Source organism: Clinocottus analis, unplaced genomic scaffold, assembly GCF_023055335.1.
Source record: "Clinocottus analis isolate CAN_PGR_092001 unplaced genomic scaffold, fCliAna1.0.p SCAF_1, whole genome shotgun sequence".
Taxonomy (NCBI): Eukaryota; Metazoa; Chordata; class Actinopteri; order Perciformes; family Cottidae; genus Clinocottus; species Clinocottus analis.
This window is the reverse complement of record NW_027175820.1, coordinates 13,397,436-13,419,543: the sequence shown is the minus strand read 5'-3', so window position 1 is coordinate 13,419,543 and position 22,108 is coordinate 13,397,436. Positions and strand designations below refer to the sequence as shown.

At 40.5% G+C, this 22,108-nt stretch overlaps 2 protein-coding genes across 3 annotated transcripts; both read left to right on the top strand.

Moving 5' to 3' along the window:
• The first annotated feature begins 216 nt into the window (after positions 1 to 216).
• On the top strand, positions 217 to 5,761 carry LOC137784878 (fibulin-7-like). Its single transcript, XM_068575843.1, has 8 exons — positions 217 to 279; positions 2,279 to 2,438; positions 2,522 to 2,692; positions 3,259 to 3,384; positions 4,467 to 4,646; positions 4,724 to 4,861; positions 5,065 to 5,200; positions 5,398 to 5,761. Exons 1-8 carry the CDS (start codon positions 217 to 219, stop codon positions 5,759 to 5,761), a joined length of 1,338 nt encoding a protein of 445 aa, XP_068431944.1.
• A 4,048-nt stretch (positions 5,762 to 9,809) lies between these two features.
• On the top strand, positions 9,810 to 21,580 carry kif7 (kinesin family member 7). Of its 2 annotated transcripts, none has more exons than XM_068579690.1 (20): positions 9,810 to 10,034; positions 11,327 to 11,719; positions 11,946 to 12,143; positions 12,280 to 12,679; positions 12,769 to 13,116; positions 13,938 to 14,130; positions 14,239 to 14,391; positions 14,544 to 14,702; positions 14,951 to 15,102; positions 15,236 to 15,354; positions 16,363 to 16,518; positions 16,613 to 16,818; positions 17,050 to 17,247; positions 17,829 to 17,954; positions 18,181 to 18,357; positions 18,439 to 18,654; positions 19,250 to 19,456; positions 19,727 to 19,925; positions 20,088 to 20,243; positions 20,863 to 21,580. In XM_068579690.1, the coding sequence occupies exons 2-20, from the start codon at positions 11,389 to 11,391 to the stop codon at positions 21,255 to 21,257; spliced, it is 4,089 nt and encodes a 1,362-aa protein (XP_068435791.1). In that variant the 5' UTR covers positions 9,810 to 10,034; positions 11,327 to 11,388; the 3' UTR covers positions 21,258 to 21,580. The 2 variants fall into 2 exon arrangements, with proteins under 2 accessions (XP_068435791.1, XP_068435875.1); XM_068579774.1 differs by lacking the exon at positions 9,810 to 10,034 and adding an exon at positions 10,157 to 10,295.
• Positions 21,581 to 22,108: the final 528 nt, after the last annotated feature.

The following is a 22,108-nucleotide window of genomic DNA, read 5'->3' as shown; positions in this document are numbered from 1 at the left end:
GTGGTCACATTTTTCTTAAAGTCTCTTTTTCCTGATTGGCTCCTGAAGAGTAAACCCAACATTCCTCAACGGTTCTCTGCAGCAGCTTTTCCAACTGCCAACCGCGGTCATTCTCTCACCTGGAGACTCTGCACGTACTGCGTTCACACTGCCTGCGACTTCTCACACATTGGAGGACTGGTCGTCGCCTGCGTGTTGGTTTGGACCAGTGGAAACATGATTGCTGTGATTGTCATCACCTTGTTTTGTTTCTGCTCGCTGCATCCTACTTTTGGACAGGTGAGTGAACTCAATGTCAGCCTAATGCAGTTGGATTAAGTTGAATGCACTGACACATGCTTACAAAGACAGTTATGTTATGTCTATAGAACTGATCACAATATGCATCTTAATAACTGTCGTGCGCAGCTTGAAAGGCAAAGACTGCTTAAATCTGTCTAACCTTTCTCACAACAGTACTTACTTACTTAGTGTAAGTGTCCTTGCGTGGCATCACAGAAAATACTTTTAACAAAGCAAACTTTGAGTTGCCTTCACTTTGCATACAAGCTTCAGCAACAAGACCCTAGGGGCAGCAAGTAGATGCACTTATTACATCTATGCTTTGCTTCACTGCAATCCTGCTAAATGTTTTGAAAAAGCTACATATTTTTGTGACTAACTATCTTTAGTCCTTTGCATGTTTGTCTGTTGTTTGCACGTGTGTTACTAAGAGATCGCCATCAAGCTTTAATGTCTTGATGTATGTGTAAAGTTGGTGTTTAAAGTTGTATTTCAATGTTTCAAAGTGATAATGATCTGTAGATTTAATAGTACTGTACTGTCATCTTGAGCTCCTGAACTGCATGCCACTAGTTATCATGAAGCCATGTGACATGTTGCTGAGCACAGGAAGAAAGAGGCCTTTGACAACTACACTATATACACCAACCACCCCTCCCAGCTGAGTGAAGCTTCTCCAAACCCTAGTTCTTTCCAAATCAGAAAGGTGTTTTCAGCAAATATTGACTCTTCTTACATAACCCTGGCTGGACGAAAACACTAATTGGTTGTCTGAAAACATGCATGAGAGGGCAGGGCAGGCGTAGAGTGACGCCGTTGAAGAGGACGTGGATAGAAAACAAGTCAAAGCCACGACCTAGAAAGAGAGGTTGTAACAGGGATAATGTTTATGCTGAGGGCGTTTAAACCCGACAGACTGAACCCGAATCCTACATCCACCACATCATAAAGAGTAGGTAAGCTTCTGCTGATTTCATCCCCTTTTCTAAAATGACACATGGCGGTTACATAACTTTATGTAATGAGGCTTTTAAACATCCAGACGGGGGCATACATGAAAAACACATCACAAAAAACACAAACTTTCACAGTGCTCCTGTGTTTATGACTGAGTTACAGTATCTGGCTCTGAGAGGGGGAGGTACCTGCTTGCAAATACTTACATTGGCCAAACATACAGTGATCCTACTGCAATTACTGGCTCATATAACAGCCCAGCATCTGTACTGCAGGTATTTAAAGGCACTTCTTTAGCCGCCTCGTTTGTTTACGTGCAGTGGAGCTGATAGTTTCTTAAAGTTTTGTTAAGAGCTGTGATTTATGCTGTACTCATGCTGTACATACAATTAAAACATCTACTTGCACATTTGTCTTAGGTAATTTATTATACATACACTTTTTTTTTTTACAAAGAAACAAAACAAGCAGGTGCCATTCATGAGGTAATCTGGTGGCTACATTTTCAGAATTGTGAAAAGAAAGAAAATGCAACATGATTAAGTGTGATGAAATGGAGAATGTGTGGTAACTATAGAAAGCGAAGATAAGTAAGTTGTTTTAACTCAGACACTATAAAAACACTTCAATCGTTTGATGGTAAAAAAAAACAAAAAAATCTTTAACATCGTTTTGAGTCTTGTGAATGAATGGAAACTTACCTCTCTGGCTAACACATCAACGACATCACTGGCTTGTGGTCCAGCGGTCTCTTTTTCCATGTCGACAAATATTTATTTTTCAATTTGTAGATTTACTGTATTCATACATTCAGCAAAACAGCAGTCCTCTTCAATAAAACTTAGTTTTCAAGATCCAAATAGTAAAATGTATGTATAGTGCAATACATTACTTAATGTTGCTGAGGTGTTAACACGAATAATAAAATTAAGTATCGATGGAAAGTGCTTACCAAAATTTGACACAACTTTAAAAAATGTGTTGTGAAAAATCAATCAACACCTGATGACATTAGTCATCCTCTCTGTTTTTGTTCTAGGACTGTCCAAGTAGACAGGAGATACAGGGCTCTCTGAAGCAGGTCCAGAAGCTTCTCTCAGCCCATGAAGCCTCATACTTGCAGAGTCTTCGAAACCTGAAGAAGAAAATAAACCTGTTGCAGAGCAGCACTGGGAAGCAGACCACAAGATCCATCAACAGTAAGCAAAACCCTCAGAAAGACAGATTTATTACAAAGTCAAATGTGGAAATAGCTGCCTTTCAGCTTCTTCATAACCTTCAGGTACCTGCCCAAGACTAGATGGGCCCACCAATGGAAGAAAACTCGGCAAGTCACACGGTGTGGGCCATGAGGTTCACATTTTGTGTGACCTTGGTTATGAACTTGTGGGATCAGAGAGCAGGGTTTGTCAGGAGAGCTTGACCTGGAGCGGCCAGCAGCCTTCCTGTCGAGGTGACATACCAGTGCAGCTGATAGCTGACCTCATTGTGATGGGCACTTTCTTCACTGCCTCCTCCTCTCTCCTCTTCGTAAACGTGACCACTCATCCTGTTATCTAACCCACTGATCACTGCAACCCTTTCGTTGTCCTTTTATAACCTTCCTCTCTCCTGCTCTCATATTGTGATTCCTCTTTTTGTGCTTCATGCTTGTCACCAACATTTTTTTATGTAGAGATACATTTCATGTGTGAGCCATGATCATATTTCCTCTTTATGTACTCTTGATGTTGTCCAGAGAGCGTATTGAATGCCATGACATGTAATATTCCAACTTGTATATCCTCTGATAGCTCACTGACTTTAAGATAGCAGCTCAAAGGCTGTTGGATCAAGACAGGGTTTCCTACACTAACATTAAGTCATCACTATTTAACATGCATATGCAATGATGACACGTCCTTTTATCTTCATGCATTAAAGATATCTAATTGCATATGTCCTTCCTTGTATCTCGAGAAGGTTCAAATGCAGCGATGAAGTCTCCTTGTATACCTTCCTGTCTGTCTTTCCCCTCAGACATCAATGAGTGTGCGTCTTCGCCGTGCCTGAATGGTGGGACATGTGTGGATGAAGTGAACCAGTTCTCTTGTGTCTGTGCCAAAGGCTGGGCCGGACTGACCTGTCAGAGCCCCGTGCCAACATGTAAGTATACAGTTGTAGTGCAGTTCAGATACCTGGGGTTTGGTTCTTCGGTTGCACCGTTTTGACACCTTAATATTAGATGCTTATCACAAATAATATACAAGACAGTCCTTTACTGCAGAGCATATTCTATCCTAATCCCTCCTGTCTGCGAAAGGGATTTCATTGACCAGTAGTTTGGCGAGCCATCAAAGGTCAGTGCTACGTACCACAAAGTGTGTTGTTTTAAATTCCAGCTAGAAATCCAAGACAAAGCTGGTTGAGTTACGGTGGACACTTGTTAATCTCTGGAGTCAATTATGATGCTTTTTTCTCTCTGTATAATATATATGCCAAGATACAGTTTGTTAGGTCTGTTACTCATCGGACAAAGGCTCTATTTATTTTTTGGCACCCTACAATTTAACATGTCACAATTATAACTAGACTAACTAAATCACTTGATATTTTATGAGACCTATTTGAGGCGTTTTAGAGACATATGTCTCATGGGTTCATGTTGATGAATCAGGTAGAAACTGTACTGGCAGTTACACTCTATTTTTAAGGCCGATTTTGAGGATTTAGAAATTTTGACAATTGCTTATTAGAATATATTGGCTTTTCTTTTTACATAAACACATAATATAAACACAGATCTTATAATTATTCTTTAAATTAGTTAAGTAAATTATTTGACAATAATAACACATTTTATTTGTATGGTGTTTTAAAAGCTACTCAAAGGCACTTACATGGTAAAAACAGGAACAATATAAACATGTATAGAACAGGGCAGTAGACACAACAAATTACTACACAAGTGACACAAACATTTTCACATGCTGACAATATAATTGTCACAAACCTTGAAAAAAAGATTTAGAAACAGCCCACCTGTTCCAAACCCCAAATTGAATTACATGAATCATCAACATACATAATTTTTTAGGCTTTGCATGACAAGATGAAGATGTAATGGAGATTACCTGCACATTATTAAAACTCTACTGGACTGAAAACAGAAACTTTTAAATAACTGAAAATATTACAGCAAGGAATGAAAACACTTACTATTCCTCTTTCTTGTCTTTCTCATTCAGTCTTTATCACCGTGACAAACACCTCTGCCGCCACCTCCCAAGTCACTGCTGCCACCCTGCCGGCTGCCACCACGGGGCCTTTTGTTCGTCCATCACGTTGCACTATAATACAGGGGACCACCCACTGCACCTGTGAGCCCGGATACACCATCTCTGGCAGGGACAGCAACACCTGCACTGGTACGACTAATACCTCACCTATGACCATGTATTTTGCCCAGTCGAATGCTAACTGTGTGTGTGTTCTCCACATTTAGATATAGATGAATGTGAGCTGTTTCATAATGGTCAGGCTGGGAAACTGTGTTTGCATTCTTGTGTTAACACACCTGGAGGCTACCGCTGTTCTTGTCCTATCGGATACAATATGACCCGCGATGGACGCAGCTGTAAAGGTAGGTTATTCTTTTTCTGTATTTTGATTTGCTATCAATTTTCTTAATGTCAAAGTTTTCCAAAAGCTAGTTTCTGTTATGCCCTATACTGGCCAGGGGTCGGTTAAGAGTCATGAGTGAGGAGACAGCAGTCGGGTAATGAAACATAAATCAGACAATGAAGTTGGGTAAGTATGTCTTAATGTATTTATGTTTCCTCACAGACATTGATGAGTGTGCCACCAGACAAAATAACTGCACAAAGGACCAAATATGCATTAACTCGTATGGTGGTTTCCAGTGTGTCCGTGTGGACTGCCCCAAAATCCCTAATGCTACATATGTCAAGACGTCGCCTATGTGAGCATCCTGAATCTTTTTATTTGCATCCAAAACTGCTTCCTACCTGCTTCACTGTATGAATAATGATGATTTTTCATTTAAATTAGTAGATATGGGGATAACATTTTAGCCCAAATAAAAATGTTGACAGTATAACGAGTCTGACTTCATAGATTAAACACTATTTCTCGCTCTTGGTTTGACTGTTTTTCCAGGCGTTGTGAACGTAACCCCTGTCCTGTGGACAACAAGGCATGTTCCCAGACCCCAAACTCCTTCTCCTACCATTACCTGGCTGTCGTGTCAAACCTGTCAGCACCTCGTGTCATGTTCAGGGTCTCAGCATTACGTCCAATTGGAGACACTCTTCGCTTCTCCCTGCTTGGAGGAAGGCAAGCTCGGCGCCACTTCACAGTCCAGCGTTCAGACCGTGTGACAGGTCAGCTGATGCTGGTGAACCCTGTGCAGGGCCCCGCCACACTGGAAGCAGAAGTGGAGATGAGCGAGCTGGAGAAACGAGTCCAGCTGGGGCGGTACATCACCAAAGTCACCATGTTTGTTTCCCAGTATGAGTTCTAGAGTGTGGAAACATGCTTACAGCACACAGGCCAAACAGAGGTTTGCTTTGGATTTAGCTAAGAACTCTTGACATTCGGATGTTTTGTGGTGACTATCTTTAAAGTATGCTGTCGCTGAAGAAGTTTCTGCAGTCAAGTCTCAAACCTGTTCTAAAGTCATCATGAACAAGCACACTCACTCCAAAGTGATGGGAGGATAAACACCTGTCTTGCAGCTGGTGGAATACATGTATGGACTCGAAAACTAGAAAATGTAGACAGTAAATCTTAAGTGTTATTTTTGTAATTGACAGTCCTGCTAGGTTACGAAATATAATACAATCATTAAAACACCATATAAACCTTATAAAGTTGAGTTTTTTTATTTGCAAAAGCATAAAATGTTTTGTATAATTTTATAATATGTATGTAATATATATATATATATATATATATATATATATAAATATAAACATATATATATATATATATATAAATATAAACATATATATATATATATATATATATATATATATATATATATATATATATATATATATATATATATATATATATATATATATATATATATATACGTATGTATGATGTAGGATGTGTTTGTGTTCCCTGCGTGTGAGGTGTACAGTACATTTTAAAAAATCGTGGTATTCGTGAAGTGTAATGACATGCGTCACCTCTGTGCTGCATCAGACATCTATCTACTCCTTGGCGTTACACAACTGTCTGAGCAACTGACCCACACAAGAGGGCCTCTGTGGTTACCGAGTCAAAGTGTAGGTTCACTGGAAACCAACTGGATGTCTTCAGTTGCAGAGGATGCAGAGGAGACTCAGAACCCAGCTGAAGGGGCAGGAGAGCTTTCGTCACAGGATCCTAAAACGAGATTGCCCGCTGAGTGAAGAAAAAAGATTCTTTGCGATAGGGAGGCAGACAGAGAGTGATGGCTGAATAGGGCTGAATAGAAGACAATTTACTCCACGCAGCCAGTCACTGGCTGAGAGGTGCAGGCTGAATTAAAAACTGCTGTCCTTATAACCGTGGCAGAATAGACCTCTCACTGTTCTTCCGTCCATCGCTGCCTCTTCAGTCTTAATGGAAGAATAAGCCAAGGAGGAGGTGAATTGGGAGGCCGTTCTTTCGTCTGTCCATTAGAGATCTCCAAGAGGTGTTGATTCAGTATCCAAAGTGTACTCCTTTTCTACTCCTGTGCCCCAATAAAACCCAAATACTACATCCTATTTTCATCTACAGCTTACCCTTTCTGCAATTTTTACTCTGCATTCCTTGTGTGAGGCCTCTCTGAGAGTGTTCATTTTTCACCCCTTAGTCCTTTTTTTTTCACGTCCACCATCTCATCCTTTTATTCCCACTCCATTGCAACTATGGAACAACGCTAACATGGATGTAAGAACTGTAAAATCTTTTTTGGTTTTCAAGAGGATTATTTATAAAATAATATTTCAGGGATACAGGAATGAAATGTGTCTTTATGGAAGATGTATGTATGTATGTATGTATGTATGTATGTATGTATGTATGTATGTATGTGTGTGTGTGTGTGTGTGTGTGTGTGTGTGTGTGTGTGTGTGTGTGTGTGTGTGTGTGTGTGTGTGTCTATATATATATATAATTTTCTTTTCTTTTTTTTGTAAACTTAATTATTTGATTTAATTGATAACCATTTAGGATAGGATAATATATAAGCATTATTTGCTTTCACCTACCTTTTCAGTCTCTTTTTTTGTATATTATATAGTAGTATAAGAATGTATTGTATTATATGATGATTGAATAAAACAGAAAAACAAACTATCCTTTCTCTACTGCTCTTTCCATTGTGGCACACCGCACATTTAAAAACCGTTGCCAGTGTGGACTGAAATCAAGATCCTGATCTCAGACTTGTTTTGAGGCATACGGTCAAAGGAAACCATCACACACTCTTTGACAGCAGGGTTATCACTGGTACTCACGTTTGAAAGGGAATACCTCTGTCTCCTCTGAAGTTTGATGAAAAAAAAAAGAGTGTGACTGGCTGAGGCTCCAAAGAGTGTAGACAGGACTACACAGTCAGTTTGGCTCTGGGCCATTAAATGTGGGCATGCAGGTGAGAGGAGGAAAAAAGGAGAGAAAGCAGGCATGTCAGTAGTGCCTATTGCTGTTGTCCATGAAGCTAAACTCGTACAGTACAGAGAAGACAGGATGTGGGGATAGTGTTGCTGCATTAGAATCCTAAATCTGAAAGCTGATCTGATCTTGCACCATTAAAACACTGCTGTTTTCTTTTTCTCTCTGTCTGTAACCATTATCTCTCTTAGTGCACAGACAATTACTGCCCGCTCAAATTTAAGCGTATTGTCTCAAAGTCATTATAAAAGAAAACTTGATTTCAATCCATGGTGTAACACTGCCCTCTGCTGCTCCCAGAGGAGACATGATGTCTCGACTTTCAAACACATTTTTTACTTTCATCACTTTTAAGTGTGTTGTTGCAGTTTGTAACATGCAGAATTGCAAAAGACCCCAAGTGCATTCATATTTTATGGAAAGACTTAGACTTAACAGTGACTTAAATTCTGGGTCTGAGATCCTTTGTAAGACTGACCGCTGGATCTTGAGTATGTGAAAGATCATATTGTTTTGTTTTTAAGCCAAACATAAAGAAGATGAAGATGACACATCACTGACAGCAACATTAAGGGACATGTGTTTGCATCTTCAAAGTGGTGCAAAACCTTCCCCAAATACGCGATTGTTACTTTTTCATGGAAGATCACTGCCCCCATGCAATCCCTCATGATGTGAGAGGAAGGTGCATCAACTGAGTGTGTCTGAACATAGCCCTGTTAATGGAATTAAGTCACACCACAAGACCTATGTTTGAGAACTGATGAGGGATCAAATGAGAAAAACACATTTAGTAAAACAAAGGCTAATATTTTATTATTTAAATATTATTTAGGTCTCCAAACTGTTGAATAATGTAATAAATGTAGCACACGGTGTAATATAAAATAAGAAATAAACTTCTCAGTTTGACCTGGACAAGTGTGGACTTTTAGGAAAACATGTTGAATTAAATATACTGGGTGATTCTTTTCCTGTGAAATAGTTGTTCCATACATAATTACTCCAGTTATTTTTAGTATGGCGTTTATTTGGTCTCAAATCCATGCACATAAACAACTTGTGTTTACATTATACAAGCGTACAATTCATTTTCTGTGAAAGGACAAACAAGCCTTGGTTTATAGCATTTTAGATTTTTGCTGAACACTAAAAAATGTATTTATAATTTTACTTTCATAATGTAAAACGAAATGTCCCTATGCTTTAATAAGAATACAAGTACAGTACCTTTTTTTCTGTACTACACAATGTGCTGAATTTACTGTTTTTAATTTTTTATGTGATATTATTATAAAATTGTAAAAAAAAAGTATGACATTAAGCTCCAAACTTACAATTATAAATGACAAAACAGCATGTAACCTTGGTCATGCTAAAGGTGGTTATTTTCTCTTCCTGTTTCAGATTCAGTGTGACAGCTGTTCCCGCTGGTTCAACAGCCAGTGCCGAGGAATGGACACAGCAAACCTTCAAAAAGTGGCAACTTCCAACTAGAATTGCCCAAAAGAAATTATAAAGAAATTACAATTTTTTTATGAAAATGTAAGACATTTACTTCTAAATATCTACTAATTGGTACAGTCAAATGATTGATTGCCAGTGTAGTGAAAGTCCGAGCCGTCCTGAACACATCTGCATCACTCATTCCCTGAAACTCTGAGAAAAAGTATATTTACAGAGCCTCAAATATAAAGAAATTGCAGATTTGTCGTTAAAATCTATCATCTCAATACCATATGTGCTAGTATACAATGTATCATCTTATTTTGAAAAAAAAACAGACTTATGTGTCATCTTATTTTAAAAACCGGACGTTGTTTCACGTGTATCTTTCCGCTAACTTTGTAAAACTCTCGCTCGCTCCCGACCTGGGTCTCTTTATTGTGTTTACCGTGAATGTCAGTATGCAGGTGCTTGAAATTTCAGTGTCTGCTGATTTAACTACGGAGATCCGGGTGTCTGCTGAGTTGACCGCAGAGGAGCTTCGGCCCTCTCAGCCCCGAGGCTTTCCAGAGACCACACCCAAAATAAGCCCAAACTTTCCCGGCTCCTCCTCCTCTCTGCTCTGCCCCTCAACTTCCACCCTCCATAAAACAAACTCCAGCGTTATCCTTTATCCATGCTGCAACTTCTGCCAAATTGAAGTAAGTCGTTTAAACTGTTAGCGGGAGCGCGCCCTTCACCTTTCAGCGCGCACTGTGTATTACTATAAATAAACATGCAGCTGAGCAGCGGCTCGAGGTAATGCAGCTGCATCCTCACGTTTGGGTGTTCCTGCTCAGACTGCTCGCTAACTTGCTAACTTTAGCTTAGCTCAAGTTTTATCTGGGAAACAAGACAACAAACTAGCGCGTGAGATTTAGGGAAGCCTCTTGTTGTGGACTATTTAGAAAAGGCCGACGTCTGTAAGTGTTTTCTGGATATCATTTACTTTGTTAAACTGGTGCTCCGCTAGCTAACTTCAGCCCGCTAACATGGGGAAACAATTTAAATTTAGCTACTTTATTGTACATTTTTGTGTGTTTTATAATGATGGCGCTCGTCTGTTAACGTGAACCTCAGGTACGTTAGTCAAACCAGATTTACTAAAGCGTCACTTTACGAGTTTAATCCATGTTGTTCCACATCATCGCAAAGTGAAGGATATTTGTCAATAAATAAAGAACAAGTAACAACTCATCATACTAACATGTGTAGTCACACAATCTGTGTTAACCTTGACTGTTTGTATGTCTAGCTAATCGTACCGACGGGTCTTAAAGCAATACTTAAAGCGATGGATAACGGAAGTTAAATACATGCAGTACCACCGCTGTGAATAGTCTCCAAACTAAATCTAAATCTATATTTTATGTCTCAAATCCTGCAGTTTTTTAATGCAATGTTTTTGAGGTAAGTTAAAGCAGCTCCAGTGTGTGTTGCGTTTGTATTCACAGTATTAACATGATTAACAGTATGTTGACAGCTGTCCATTTGCCTGTGATCTTTTTTTATTTACAAGGAAAAAGATAAACACTCATCCAATTTACCTGAAGTCTAAATATGCACGCAAACATCTCTATACAGTGTAAACTTACTGATCTGAGAGGGACATATGGTATAATGTACACTTTACCTCAAGGCAGGACAATTTCATTGTACATCAATGTGATAAAGTACCTTCATTTGTCAGGTAATTTATTTGTTTGATTGGCCAAAATCAGACATTCCATTCAGATAATTTTACTGCTTTTCTACTAAGAACGGTTACTTTATTACAAATATAATGTATAACGATGGCATTAGTGTATATATACATATATTTATACAACCCTCTCCTCCTGTAGGTTAAGTGTGTTGTACACTATGGTTTTATGACAAAATACTTCACTGCTGGGTCGCTTAATTGCATTGTCATGTAATCATTCATTAAAAAAAATCCTTCTATCCCCTCTAGTGGCCCAAAGATGATTCATATGTAGCAGAGGATCACAGAGGAGATCCAGCGGTGCAGCGGAAATGTCTCCCAAAGTGCCCAGTGGCCAAAGCAGAGGGGATTATTCTGCAGTGCAAGTAGCTGTTCGAGTGCGCCCCTTAGTGCCTAAAGAGCGTCTTCACTGCCACGAGAGCTGTATCACTGTGGACTTGGAGCTGTGTCAAGTTACTCTCGGCCACGACCGAAACTTTCTTATCGACTACTTATTTGAAGAAACTTGCTGTCAAGAGGAGGTGTATTCGTCGTCTGTTCAGCCACTCATAGATGCTTTCTTTCAAGGTTTCAATGCTACAGTCTTTGCCTACGGGCAGACGGGTTCCGGCAAGACTTACACCATTGGAGAAGCTAATATTTGTAAGTTATTTATTTTCATCTTTTCTTCAATTGTTCACTTTGTTGTCAGCTCAGTTTATCCGGTTTGAGTTTATCCGGCTTTAAACTTAGTTTTAGTTTCGGTCCTTTTGCAGAAGATCAGTTGGGCTTGCCAAACAAAATTAACACTGTAATTAACACTCTAATGAAGTTTCACTATGACGAGCCAGTTGCATTTCAATTTTGTGTGTTTTAATTTTGTTCATAGGTTCCTTTAGAGATGAGGAGCAGGGTGTCATCCCCAGGGCTGTTGCAGATGTCTTCAAGCTGCTTGATGAAAATGACCTCACAGACTTCTCTGTCCGAGTATCCTATCTGGAGGTTTACAAAGAGGAGTTCAAGGACTTACTGGAGGTGGAGACAGCGAGCAAGGACATCCACATCAGGGAGGATAAAGGCAACATTGGTAAAGAATAGGCAGCCTAATTTGTCTTTAACTGTGTCTTTGTGTTTGTGATATGAAATGTTATGCAGTATTTTACTTGAGTGATTTGTGTATGTATTAATCATCATTTTATGTTTTTGTCTCTTTGGCATTGTAGTTTTGTGTGGCGTAAAGGAGTGCGAAGTGGAAGGTCTTGATGAGGTTTTGAGTTTACTGGAGTCAGGAAATACAGCCAGGCACACCGGTGCAACCCAGATGAATCTAAACTCCAGCCGGTCACACACCATTTTTACCCTGTACATGGACCAGCGCCGGGGAGGCTCTCGCCTTTATGGGACTGCTACAAATTCTGGACCACAAATGTTGTCTTCTAAGTTCCACTTTGTTGACCTTGCAGGGTCAGAGCGCATCTTAAAGACGGGGAACACTGGAGAGAGACTGAAAGAGAGTATCCAAATTAACAGCGGTCTTCTGGCTCTGGGAAATGTTATAGGGGCACTGGGGGACCCAAAGAGGAAAGGCTCTCACATACCATACAGAGATTCTAAAATCACAAGGTACATTTTAAGAAGTTTTAGCATACACAAACAGAAATTGGTGTGAATTGTCTTTTTGGTTTAATTCATGTAATCCTTGTTTGACCTAGGATACTAAAAGACTCTTTGGGAGGAAATTCGAAAACGCTGATGATTGCCTGCATCAGCCCATCTTCCTCAGACTTTGATGAGAGCCTGAATACACTAAACTACGCCACAAGGGCCAGAAACATTCAAAACCGGGCAACGGTCAACTGCAAGCGTGAGCCAGATCGGGTCGAGGGACTCGAGCAACAAATCAAGGCCCTTCGCAGAGCCCTCGAAAACCGACAGCGTTCAGAGACTCGCATCATTTCTCACGCTGATCCAGCCAGGAGACCTCGACTTGGAGAGGGAGAGATCAGCAGACTGCAAGCCCAGAGCGCACACTATAGGACGTGCACAGACACTGCTTACAGGTTAAAGCACAGTAAATGATCAAGTTAAATGTAGTCTTTGCTCTAAGGGTGTAATGACATGTTTTTGTGTTGACACTAGCCTGTTAGTTTAGGACAGGGGTGTCAAACTCGTTTTAGTGAAGGGGCCACATGCTGCCCATTTTGATCTCAAGTGGGCCGGACCAGTAAAATCACAGCATAATGACGCATAATTAAGGGCAATGTTTCTCTATGTTTAAATCATTGGTGAAGGTTTTTAGATGATAAACTCTATTTTAAGGTCTTTCAACGATTACTTAGAAACATAAAGACCAAAAATTCAGACATCCGCCCTGTGTTTATCTGCCTAGGCTCTCCTCTGCAGATTCCCTCGCTTTGTGACACGTATGTGACGCCACTTTGATGACGTGATCCATGTTTCACGACTTCTAACACAATAATATTAGTGCTCACATCAATTGCGACAGTGGATCAATGGTTTGCATGTCCGTCTTATGAGCAGAGGATCAGAGGTTTGAATCCCAGCCCTGCTAATTTTGTTCTTTAATGTGTGTGTGTGTGTGTGTGTGTGTGTGTGTGTGTGTGTGTGTGTGTGTGTGTGTAATATTAGATTGGCGGGCCGTATGTTTGACACCCCTGGTTTAGGAGCTGAAAGGAATACATGACACATTCTGGTAAACAAAGAGGAGTTTGTTGGCATTTTTATCAGGCTTCATTCAGTGGATTGTTGATCAAGTCTCTAATTGTGACCGTGAGATGTTTTTTTGCTTCATTTTCATATATAGATTTAAGAAATATGAGCGCTTCCTTCATTCAATTATTATATTATTAATATATAACAGGTTGCTGCGGGAGCTTCAGAGTGAAGGGGCTCTGACTGCAGAACAAAGTTTGAGAGTGAAGGAGTGGCTGTGCTCAGTGGAGGAGGAGCGCAGTGGACTGACCACTGCCTCCGGACCAGACAGTGGCATCGAAAACAGCTCCACTGAAGACAGTGTTGCGTTAAGGAGAGGAAGACCTTCGCCAAAGAACCAGGTTAGTCTCTTGCACACTCCCAAGGGAATATACAAAACAGTTTTAGGCAGAAGCTTTAGTATCCAGCACTAGTACATTTATGCATTTGTTAAAAAAAAATTTACCCAGGATCCAGAGGCTGCGGAGGACATGTGGAGTAATGAGCATGGAGAGAAAGAGGATAGTATTATCCTTCTTCAGGCACAGATCCAGCGGTTGGAGGGAGAGAACACAGACTTTTTAGCAGCTCTGGAGGATGCTATGGAGCAATACAAGCAGCAGGTGAGATGCACTTGAATTGTAGGGCAGTTTTTCACAGTTTATTCATGGCATGCCCTATTCATCTATCACCAGCATAATATACACATTTTCAACACGTTACAGTTGTTTCCTCACGTGATAATGCTACTTTGATCGCTTTCTTTCTGTCTCAGAGTGATAAGCTGCAGGAGCAACAGGACTTGATAGTAGAGCTGCAGTGTCTGCTGTCTACACCAGGGCTGATGGGCCTAGGCCTTAACTTGAGACCGCGGCCTCACACGGCCCCTATGGGCTCCATGCAGCACAGTCAGAATGGAAGCACTTACAGACAGGTAACCAACCAGCACACGTAGTGTTTCAGCCTGTGATGTTTTGTGGATTCAAAAGTTCAAAATGTGGTAAAAAGGTGCACACGCTCAATTAGAGTGATCCCATACCAAAGTATCATCTTATCAATACAATTTTTTTTCAAAGATATTTTTTTTTACTATACTCTTTAGACAAATCCAAATTATTTGAACAGTGTATCAGATATTGATGCAGCGTACTTGTTTATAGATCCGTGAGTTTATGTGTGTAGTTACAGGTCAGTCCAGTGAGCAGTCTTGGTAATGTCCCTTGTGGGGATCAGGATTGTAGCCTCTATGAGGAGCAGGAGTTCCAGGAAGAAGCAGAAATGCAAGACACAGAAGAAGAGGTCCATCAAATCAACCACAGCCAGGAGAGACGCAAGTATGTTGTGTTTATAGAAATCACATCTTGTAGCTCTCACTATTTATGTAAAAGGGATTTGTTCATATTGCACACATAACAGACTGAGCACATGCACATATATGAAATGCATATAATGTCATCATTCTGTCAGACAGGTGAACCTGACCTGGACCAAGGGGGACATGCAATCAGGGGAGCTAGCATTTGGTGGTAGAGGACTCGTATCTCTTCCTGAGGCAGACCGACGCCTCTGTTTAGCCAGAAAAGCATGTAAGTCATCACAACCTAAAGCATGGGTCACTAACAGGCAGACCGAAGTCCGGGTCAGGACCCAGACGCCGTTGTCTCTGGACCCTGGACCGAAAAACAATTTTTATCATTACCGAATTATTAACTGTTGGTGGATCGCTTCTATTTCACCGGGGTAGCTTTTCCTGCCTTTGCGGCTCTCTATCAACGTTTCAGGAAATAACCAATCAATCCTACGCCTTGTAAATCCTGTCATGTGATCCTACTCGACCAATCACGTGTGTATTCCGATAAGCCCCGCCCTCGACTTGAGTGAGATATTCACACACACACACACAGTGTCAGGAGAGACCAGATAGTTGGAAGAAGTATGGGAGTCAGAAGTTATTTCACTTGGCGCTCTAAAAAGATAAATGTGGACTTAACCAGGAATGGACAGACTCTTGTATGTTTATTATTCCCACAACCAGTTAAAAAGCAGCATGTCTCATGTTCAGCGACATTCAAATCAGCGATGTGAAGCTACACCATGAGACAAAGCACACATCTTTGAGCAAACTTAAGGCACAGAAAAATAAACCTAAGAAACCAATATGATCAGAGCCCAAACACAAAATATGATCTGAACCCTGACACATGAACTAACTGACAATGTGGACAGAGAGGAGAAATGAGCTGAAGTAGTTTAATAACCAGGTAAAGTCCCTGAATTTGAATGACTTTTAAAAAAAATGTTATAGTCCACATTTTACAGCTTATCAAATTCCGCAATTCCTGTTTTCTGTATTGCCAAACTTAGAGGGACCTACTTTTTTTTTGCCGTGTTTTAGTGTCTACTCTGTTCCATAGGTCACATTACACCCAATGTATGACCATATGAAGGACAAGAGTTAAACAAGGAGTACTGATCTGTGTCGTTACTAAAAGAAGATAACACATTAGGGCTTGAACCTTTGTGGTTAAAGCTCTGTTACCTTCTTCAGGATGCCACCCTGCTGATCTTGTGTGTATTCTCTCAAATCTCTGTAGCCAACTCCAGTAGTGGGGAGACATCTGTGCGTGAAAGTCTGAAAAGCTTTGAGGGCGTTTCAGAGTTGGGACTTCTTCAGGCACAGCAGAAGATAAGGGAGCTGTCTGTCACCATCCGTATGAAAGAAGAACTCATCAAGGAGCTGGTCAAAACAGGTAGACATTTTTAATCTCATCATCCTTCCTGAGCTGCATCTTTTCGAAATAGAGGTTCTCTTTTATTATTTATCAAATGTTTGTGTTTTTCTAGGTAAAGATGCCCAGGCCTTGAACAGGCAATACAGCCATAAAATCACAGGTCTGGAGCGTGAAGCTGTGCAGGCTCGACAGGAGCTGCAGGAGGCCCAACGGCAGCTGCAGGATCTAGAGAGACAAGAGAAAGAAATCAGCTCGACGGACAAAACCAGAGCACAGGAATGTCGCAGAAAGATAGCTGCTGCTCAGAGCAAAGTTCAGGTGGGACTGCCAAACCTTTGTATTAATGTCTAATAACGCACAACAGACAGCTAGAGATTCAGTGATGCTGAATTGTGTGGCCTCTGAAAGAATATTTTTGTGTAGCGAATAAACTATTTTATGTTCTTTACCTGATGTATAATTAGTAACAAAACACCGACCTATTCTTTAATTATATTCTTATACACATCATTTATTCCTGAACTGAAAATGTGTTTGGGTTCGTACCAGGTTCTCAGTCAGCGTCAGAGGGATACAGCTCGTCTCGCCAACCTTCCTGCCCAGAGCGAACGTCGCGTGACAGAGCTGGAGCGAAGTGTTCAGAATATGAGGCAGCAGCAAGAGCAGCTGCAAAAGCGGCTGCGCCAGGAAAGTCAGCAGAAACGACGTCTCGAGAGCGAGATGCAAAGAAGAACTCACAGAGTCAAGGTACCTCCAGGCCAATACAGCAGCTCACTTACTTCACCATAGAGCTCTAAATTTGAAAGAAGCACTGTTCTCCAGTAAACATGCTGAGGTCAAATGGTCTCATCCAACCTAATTTGACCCCGTTTGACAAATGAAAATCACCAATAAATGTCACATCTGCAGTTTTAGTGGAGTAATATTATAACTTTTTAAAGATTTTCTTTTCACAGTGTATATGCAGCTGCAAGAAACCACTAGAAAGGCTCTGTGTCTCTGACTACTGTATCACTGCACCACCTAGTGGAGCTTCAGGTCAACACGACACTGGTTTATTGGATTAAGCTGTTTTTTAAAGGGCAGCCACAACAGGTGCTTGTCAATTGTTATAAAACCAGTGAGTTGTTTTAACAAAGAACTCTACGTTTTATCCCTCCTTCTCTTCTCTGTTTACACCAACAAAATCTCCTTCAGCAGAAAAAGATTGAAATTTACCATTGAAATGTCTGACAATGGATTAAAATAAAATATATCGGTATACTGTATGAAGGACAAATGTATTTAATTAAACTTTATCTTTCACCCCTCCATCCCTTCTCTCGTAGGAACTTGAGATAAAAAATGAGCAGCAGCAAAAGATTCTGAAAATAAAGACAGAGGAGGTTGCTGCCTTCCAGAGGCAGAGACGCAGTGGCAGTAATGGCTCGGTCATCTCATTAGAAGAACAACAGGTGGGACAAGAAGCTCAAGAAGAATATCTCTCCTAAATTCTAATTCATAGAAAAAAAATTGCCTCTAAAGTGCAGAATAAAATTAGTCATACAAGGGTTTGACATTTTGTTAGAGATGCATCATTTCTTTTATTGTAGGGCTGTCATTCCCTTGCAGCCTTAGTTTGTGCGTCTGTCTATTTAAGCATGATGTGTGGGGCTTTGTGTTTTGACTCCATGTGAGCAGAAGATTGAGGAACAAAAACGCTGGCTGGATGAGGAAATGGAGCGGGTACTGGACCAGAGGAAAGAACTGGAAGATCTGGAAGGAGAGCTCACTAAACGAGAGCAAATCCTGGCCAAGAAAGAAGCCTTACTCCAGGAACGTAGCGAACTGGAGACCAAGAGGCTCCGCTCCAGTCAGGTAGTATAAACAACAAACAACTACTTTCAGTTACACAGGCAACTCGCAATTGCTAAACCTTTTTGTTCATCTTCTCTCCAGGCCTTGAGTAAAAACCTGGTGATGCTCACGGGGCGCATTGAGTCACTTGAGCAAGAGTTGAGTGAGAGGAATGGTCTTCTTCGCAGCAGCAGTGCTCAAGACTCTCAGCAGATTCGTCAAGAGATCTCCAACCTCCGTCAAGAGAAAGATTCACTGCTCAAACAAAGAGTGGAGCTGGATGATAAGCTCCGGCAAGGAAGCCTGCTGTCACCTGAGGTCAGATATTAATCCTGGGTTCAAGCTAGGCTTGGGCGGTATAATGGTCAGACAATTTACCTGGGTACTTGGAAATCCTTACAGTATTATTAATATCGTTGTAACTCCGTTTTCTACGCTGTATTGTAGTGCACAGCACACGCCACCAGAGGTCGGTCGGTCACTACGGTGGAGCTGAGCTCAGAAAGATGGCGACTGGGTGTTTTTTTTCCATGGTTTTATTCAACTCACCTACTTCATGGTTGAGAATAAAAATCTGCCATCATTGAAAAATTATCAAGGAGCATTGATGAAATTCCATACAAATGGATGATTTGTGTGTGTGTGTGTGTGTGTGTGTGTGTGTGTGTATATAGATAGATAGATAGATAGATAGATAGATAGATAGATAGATAGATAGATAGATAGATAGATATGTGTGTGTGTTGTTTAATAATACTGTTGTATATACATTTAAGTGTACCCAAAACATTATGTCAGCTTATTTTTAATTGTATGGCAGACCATTATAGTAGTACAGCTGTGATATTATCTGTGACTAGATCTTCATGTTCACATCCTCATTAACTCCATCTATTCCCTCTGGCATTTGTAGGAGGAGCGAACACTTTTCCAGTTGGATGAGGCTATCGAGGCTCTGGATGCAGCTATTGAGTACAAGAATGAGGCCATCACACAGAGACAGAGACAGCTGAGGGCTTCTGCTAGTGTGCTCTCTCAGTGGGAGATGAATCTTATGGCAAAACTCAGTTATCTGTCTGCCTCTGAGACCAGAGCTCTGCTGTGCAAGTACTTTGACAAGGTCTGTGAAATGCTCAACATACAACTTTTTCAAAAAAATTTTTTTTTTACAATGTTCTCACCTTACTTTTCAGCACTGCAAAATATTTGTATTTGACCCGTTTGTTACAGGACACTAATGTAATTTAAACATCTGTAACATTAAACGACCAATTGTAATGGAAACACTCTTTCATAAGAAAGCAACCGATGTATCATACCTTCCAGGGTGTGACTCCTTATGTCTGAACTCACCAATATATAAGCTAAAGAGTGTTAATGCTTCCTGTAGGTGGTGACTCTGCGTGAGGAGGAGCGTAAGCTACAGCTTGCGCTGGCTGAATTTGAAATGCAACTGGATGAGCAGCAGAAGCTGGTGCAGTGGTTGGAGAACGCCCTTGATCGCACACAACTGGACACAGATCGCCGGCTCACACAACAGCAGAAGGAACATGAGAGGAGTGTGCAGCTCCTACTGCAGCAGTGCCGAGGTGCAGAACCGCTTATCTATTATCTCGCACTAAAAACTAGGGTCGCCTGTCTATTTCCGTTATAATATCTTCTACATTTTATAAATAAACAAGTTGCGAGATTATTTTCATAATCATCTCTTAAAAGTGATGGCATATTCTCCTTGTTGTCCACTTCTCCAGAGCAAATAGACGAGGGCATGGCAGGAAGGCAGCGGCAGTATGAAGGATGGATCCATAACCTCAGCATGGAGCTGACCCACTACAAGACAGCAAATCTGGAACTGAGCAACAAACTGAGGGAACTCTGTGGTCCAGGCTGCCATCCAAACAACTTTGGTAAAGGTCGAAGCATTATGAGATAAAAATGTATTTGTTTATTTTATTATTTAAGATTATTGTAATTATTGTGTTTACAGCTTAGAGCAAGACGGCTTCAGATATTCATGTTATTAAGCTACTTAGCTTCTTGCCATCAAAATATGCCAGGGATGTGGATAAGCTTTCCTACTTTATTACACATTATATAATAATACATCTTGTACATTACTTTTTATGTTGTAGATAGTCAAGCTGGAGCTAGTTCTAACTTTATGAATTGAAATGTTATTTTACTATTCAAGAGACTTGCTAAAGTGCATTAGATGTCTACTTAAGTATAGAGCTTTAGTAAATGTACTATTTACTTTACACCAACGTTGTTCAGTTTCAAACTTTTTTTCTTTGCCCCGCATACCTGAATGTTACTCATTTATTTACACAGGTGTACATCGACTGAAATCCTATTTTTTTGTTCAGATATTTGACCCGCAAATCTCTATCTCAGCGTTTGTTTTGATATTTAATAAACTTTAAGTAAACTCCAAGTAGTAGGACTCAAGTCTGGTGGGTATTGTCACTGTTGAGACTAATGTTTTCCGGCAACGCTAACTGTCCTTTGACATGTGTTGTCTTTCAGCTGTGGCATATGATGGCAAACCAACTGGCATTGGCAGCATAGAAAAGCTGACCCGCTGCCCTGAAGACAGTCCAGGAGGCCGGACGACGGGTCAGTCTGACAAACCTTCCAGGTCCAGGGAAGAAATGCGTGAGCTGGTGAATACCCCTCTCCCGTCCACCTGGAGACGCTCCTCTCTCCCTACTGAGGAACCTGCTGTCATGGAGGAGTTATGGCTTCAAGCAGCTGGGGATGTTCCTTCTAACCGTGTAGTTCAAACTGGGATGGGGTCCTGGGGTGGGCCGGCGTCCCTGCCCGCGGTTAAGTCTCGCAGAGAGTCCCGCCGCTCGAGCCTCAACATCGGACCACTGACTTCAAACAATGCATTAATTGATGTGCGGAAGAATCCTGTCTGAAAATACATGTATTGTGCTACTTAAGACCATTCTCATACATGTTTCTTCAGTTCCTGTAATATTAGCCTTTAGTTTTTGTATTTTTATTTTTTGTACTTTTTTTTTTGTATAAAAATAATCTAATACACAAGGACACCTGCTGATTTCTATATGAAGCACTTTCATTTTTCTATGTCATACAGTAATTGGTAGGTCATGGCTGCCAGCTATGAAAGTCAAAGAGGTAAATAATTTCAGTCATTACAAAATGATGCACTCTAATCGTGTAGCCTTTTTACCTTCTGCAGTATTTTATATTAAAATGTTTTTGTCACTCACACTCATCTGGTGTTTCATGATTAATTTATTTCACAACTTGAGACACAAGAATCAGGAAATTATTGCTAAGCATAGAACTCTAAGGTCAGAGCATAGAACCCTGAGTTCAGAGCATAAAACTAAAAAGTCAGAGCATAGAACCCTGAGGTTAGAGCATAGAACCCTGAGTTCAGAGCATAGAACTATAAAGTCAGAGCATAGAACCCTGAGGTTAGAACATAGAACCCTGAGTTCAGAGCATAGAACTATGAAGTCAGCATAGATCCCTGAGTTCAGAGCATATGAAGTCAGAGCATTAGAACCTTGGGGTTACACTGTAATTTAGTTACTGGCCAAACGCTTACTTTATCAGCTTTAGAATGTTGGTGTAGATTTGTAAAGCATCATGGTCAAATTTAATTGCAGGGGAATCCTACTTTAAATAAATATTTGTGTCATGTTGAGCAAGATTCTATATTTAGCAGTATACAATTTAACTAGTTTTAATTATCTTGCATTATTTCCAATACAAATGTAAATAGTGTATGTGTAGT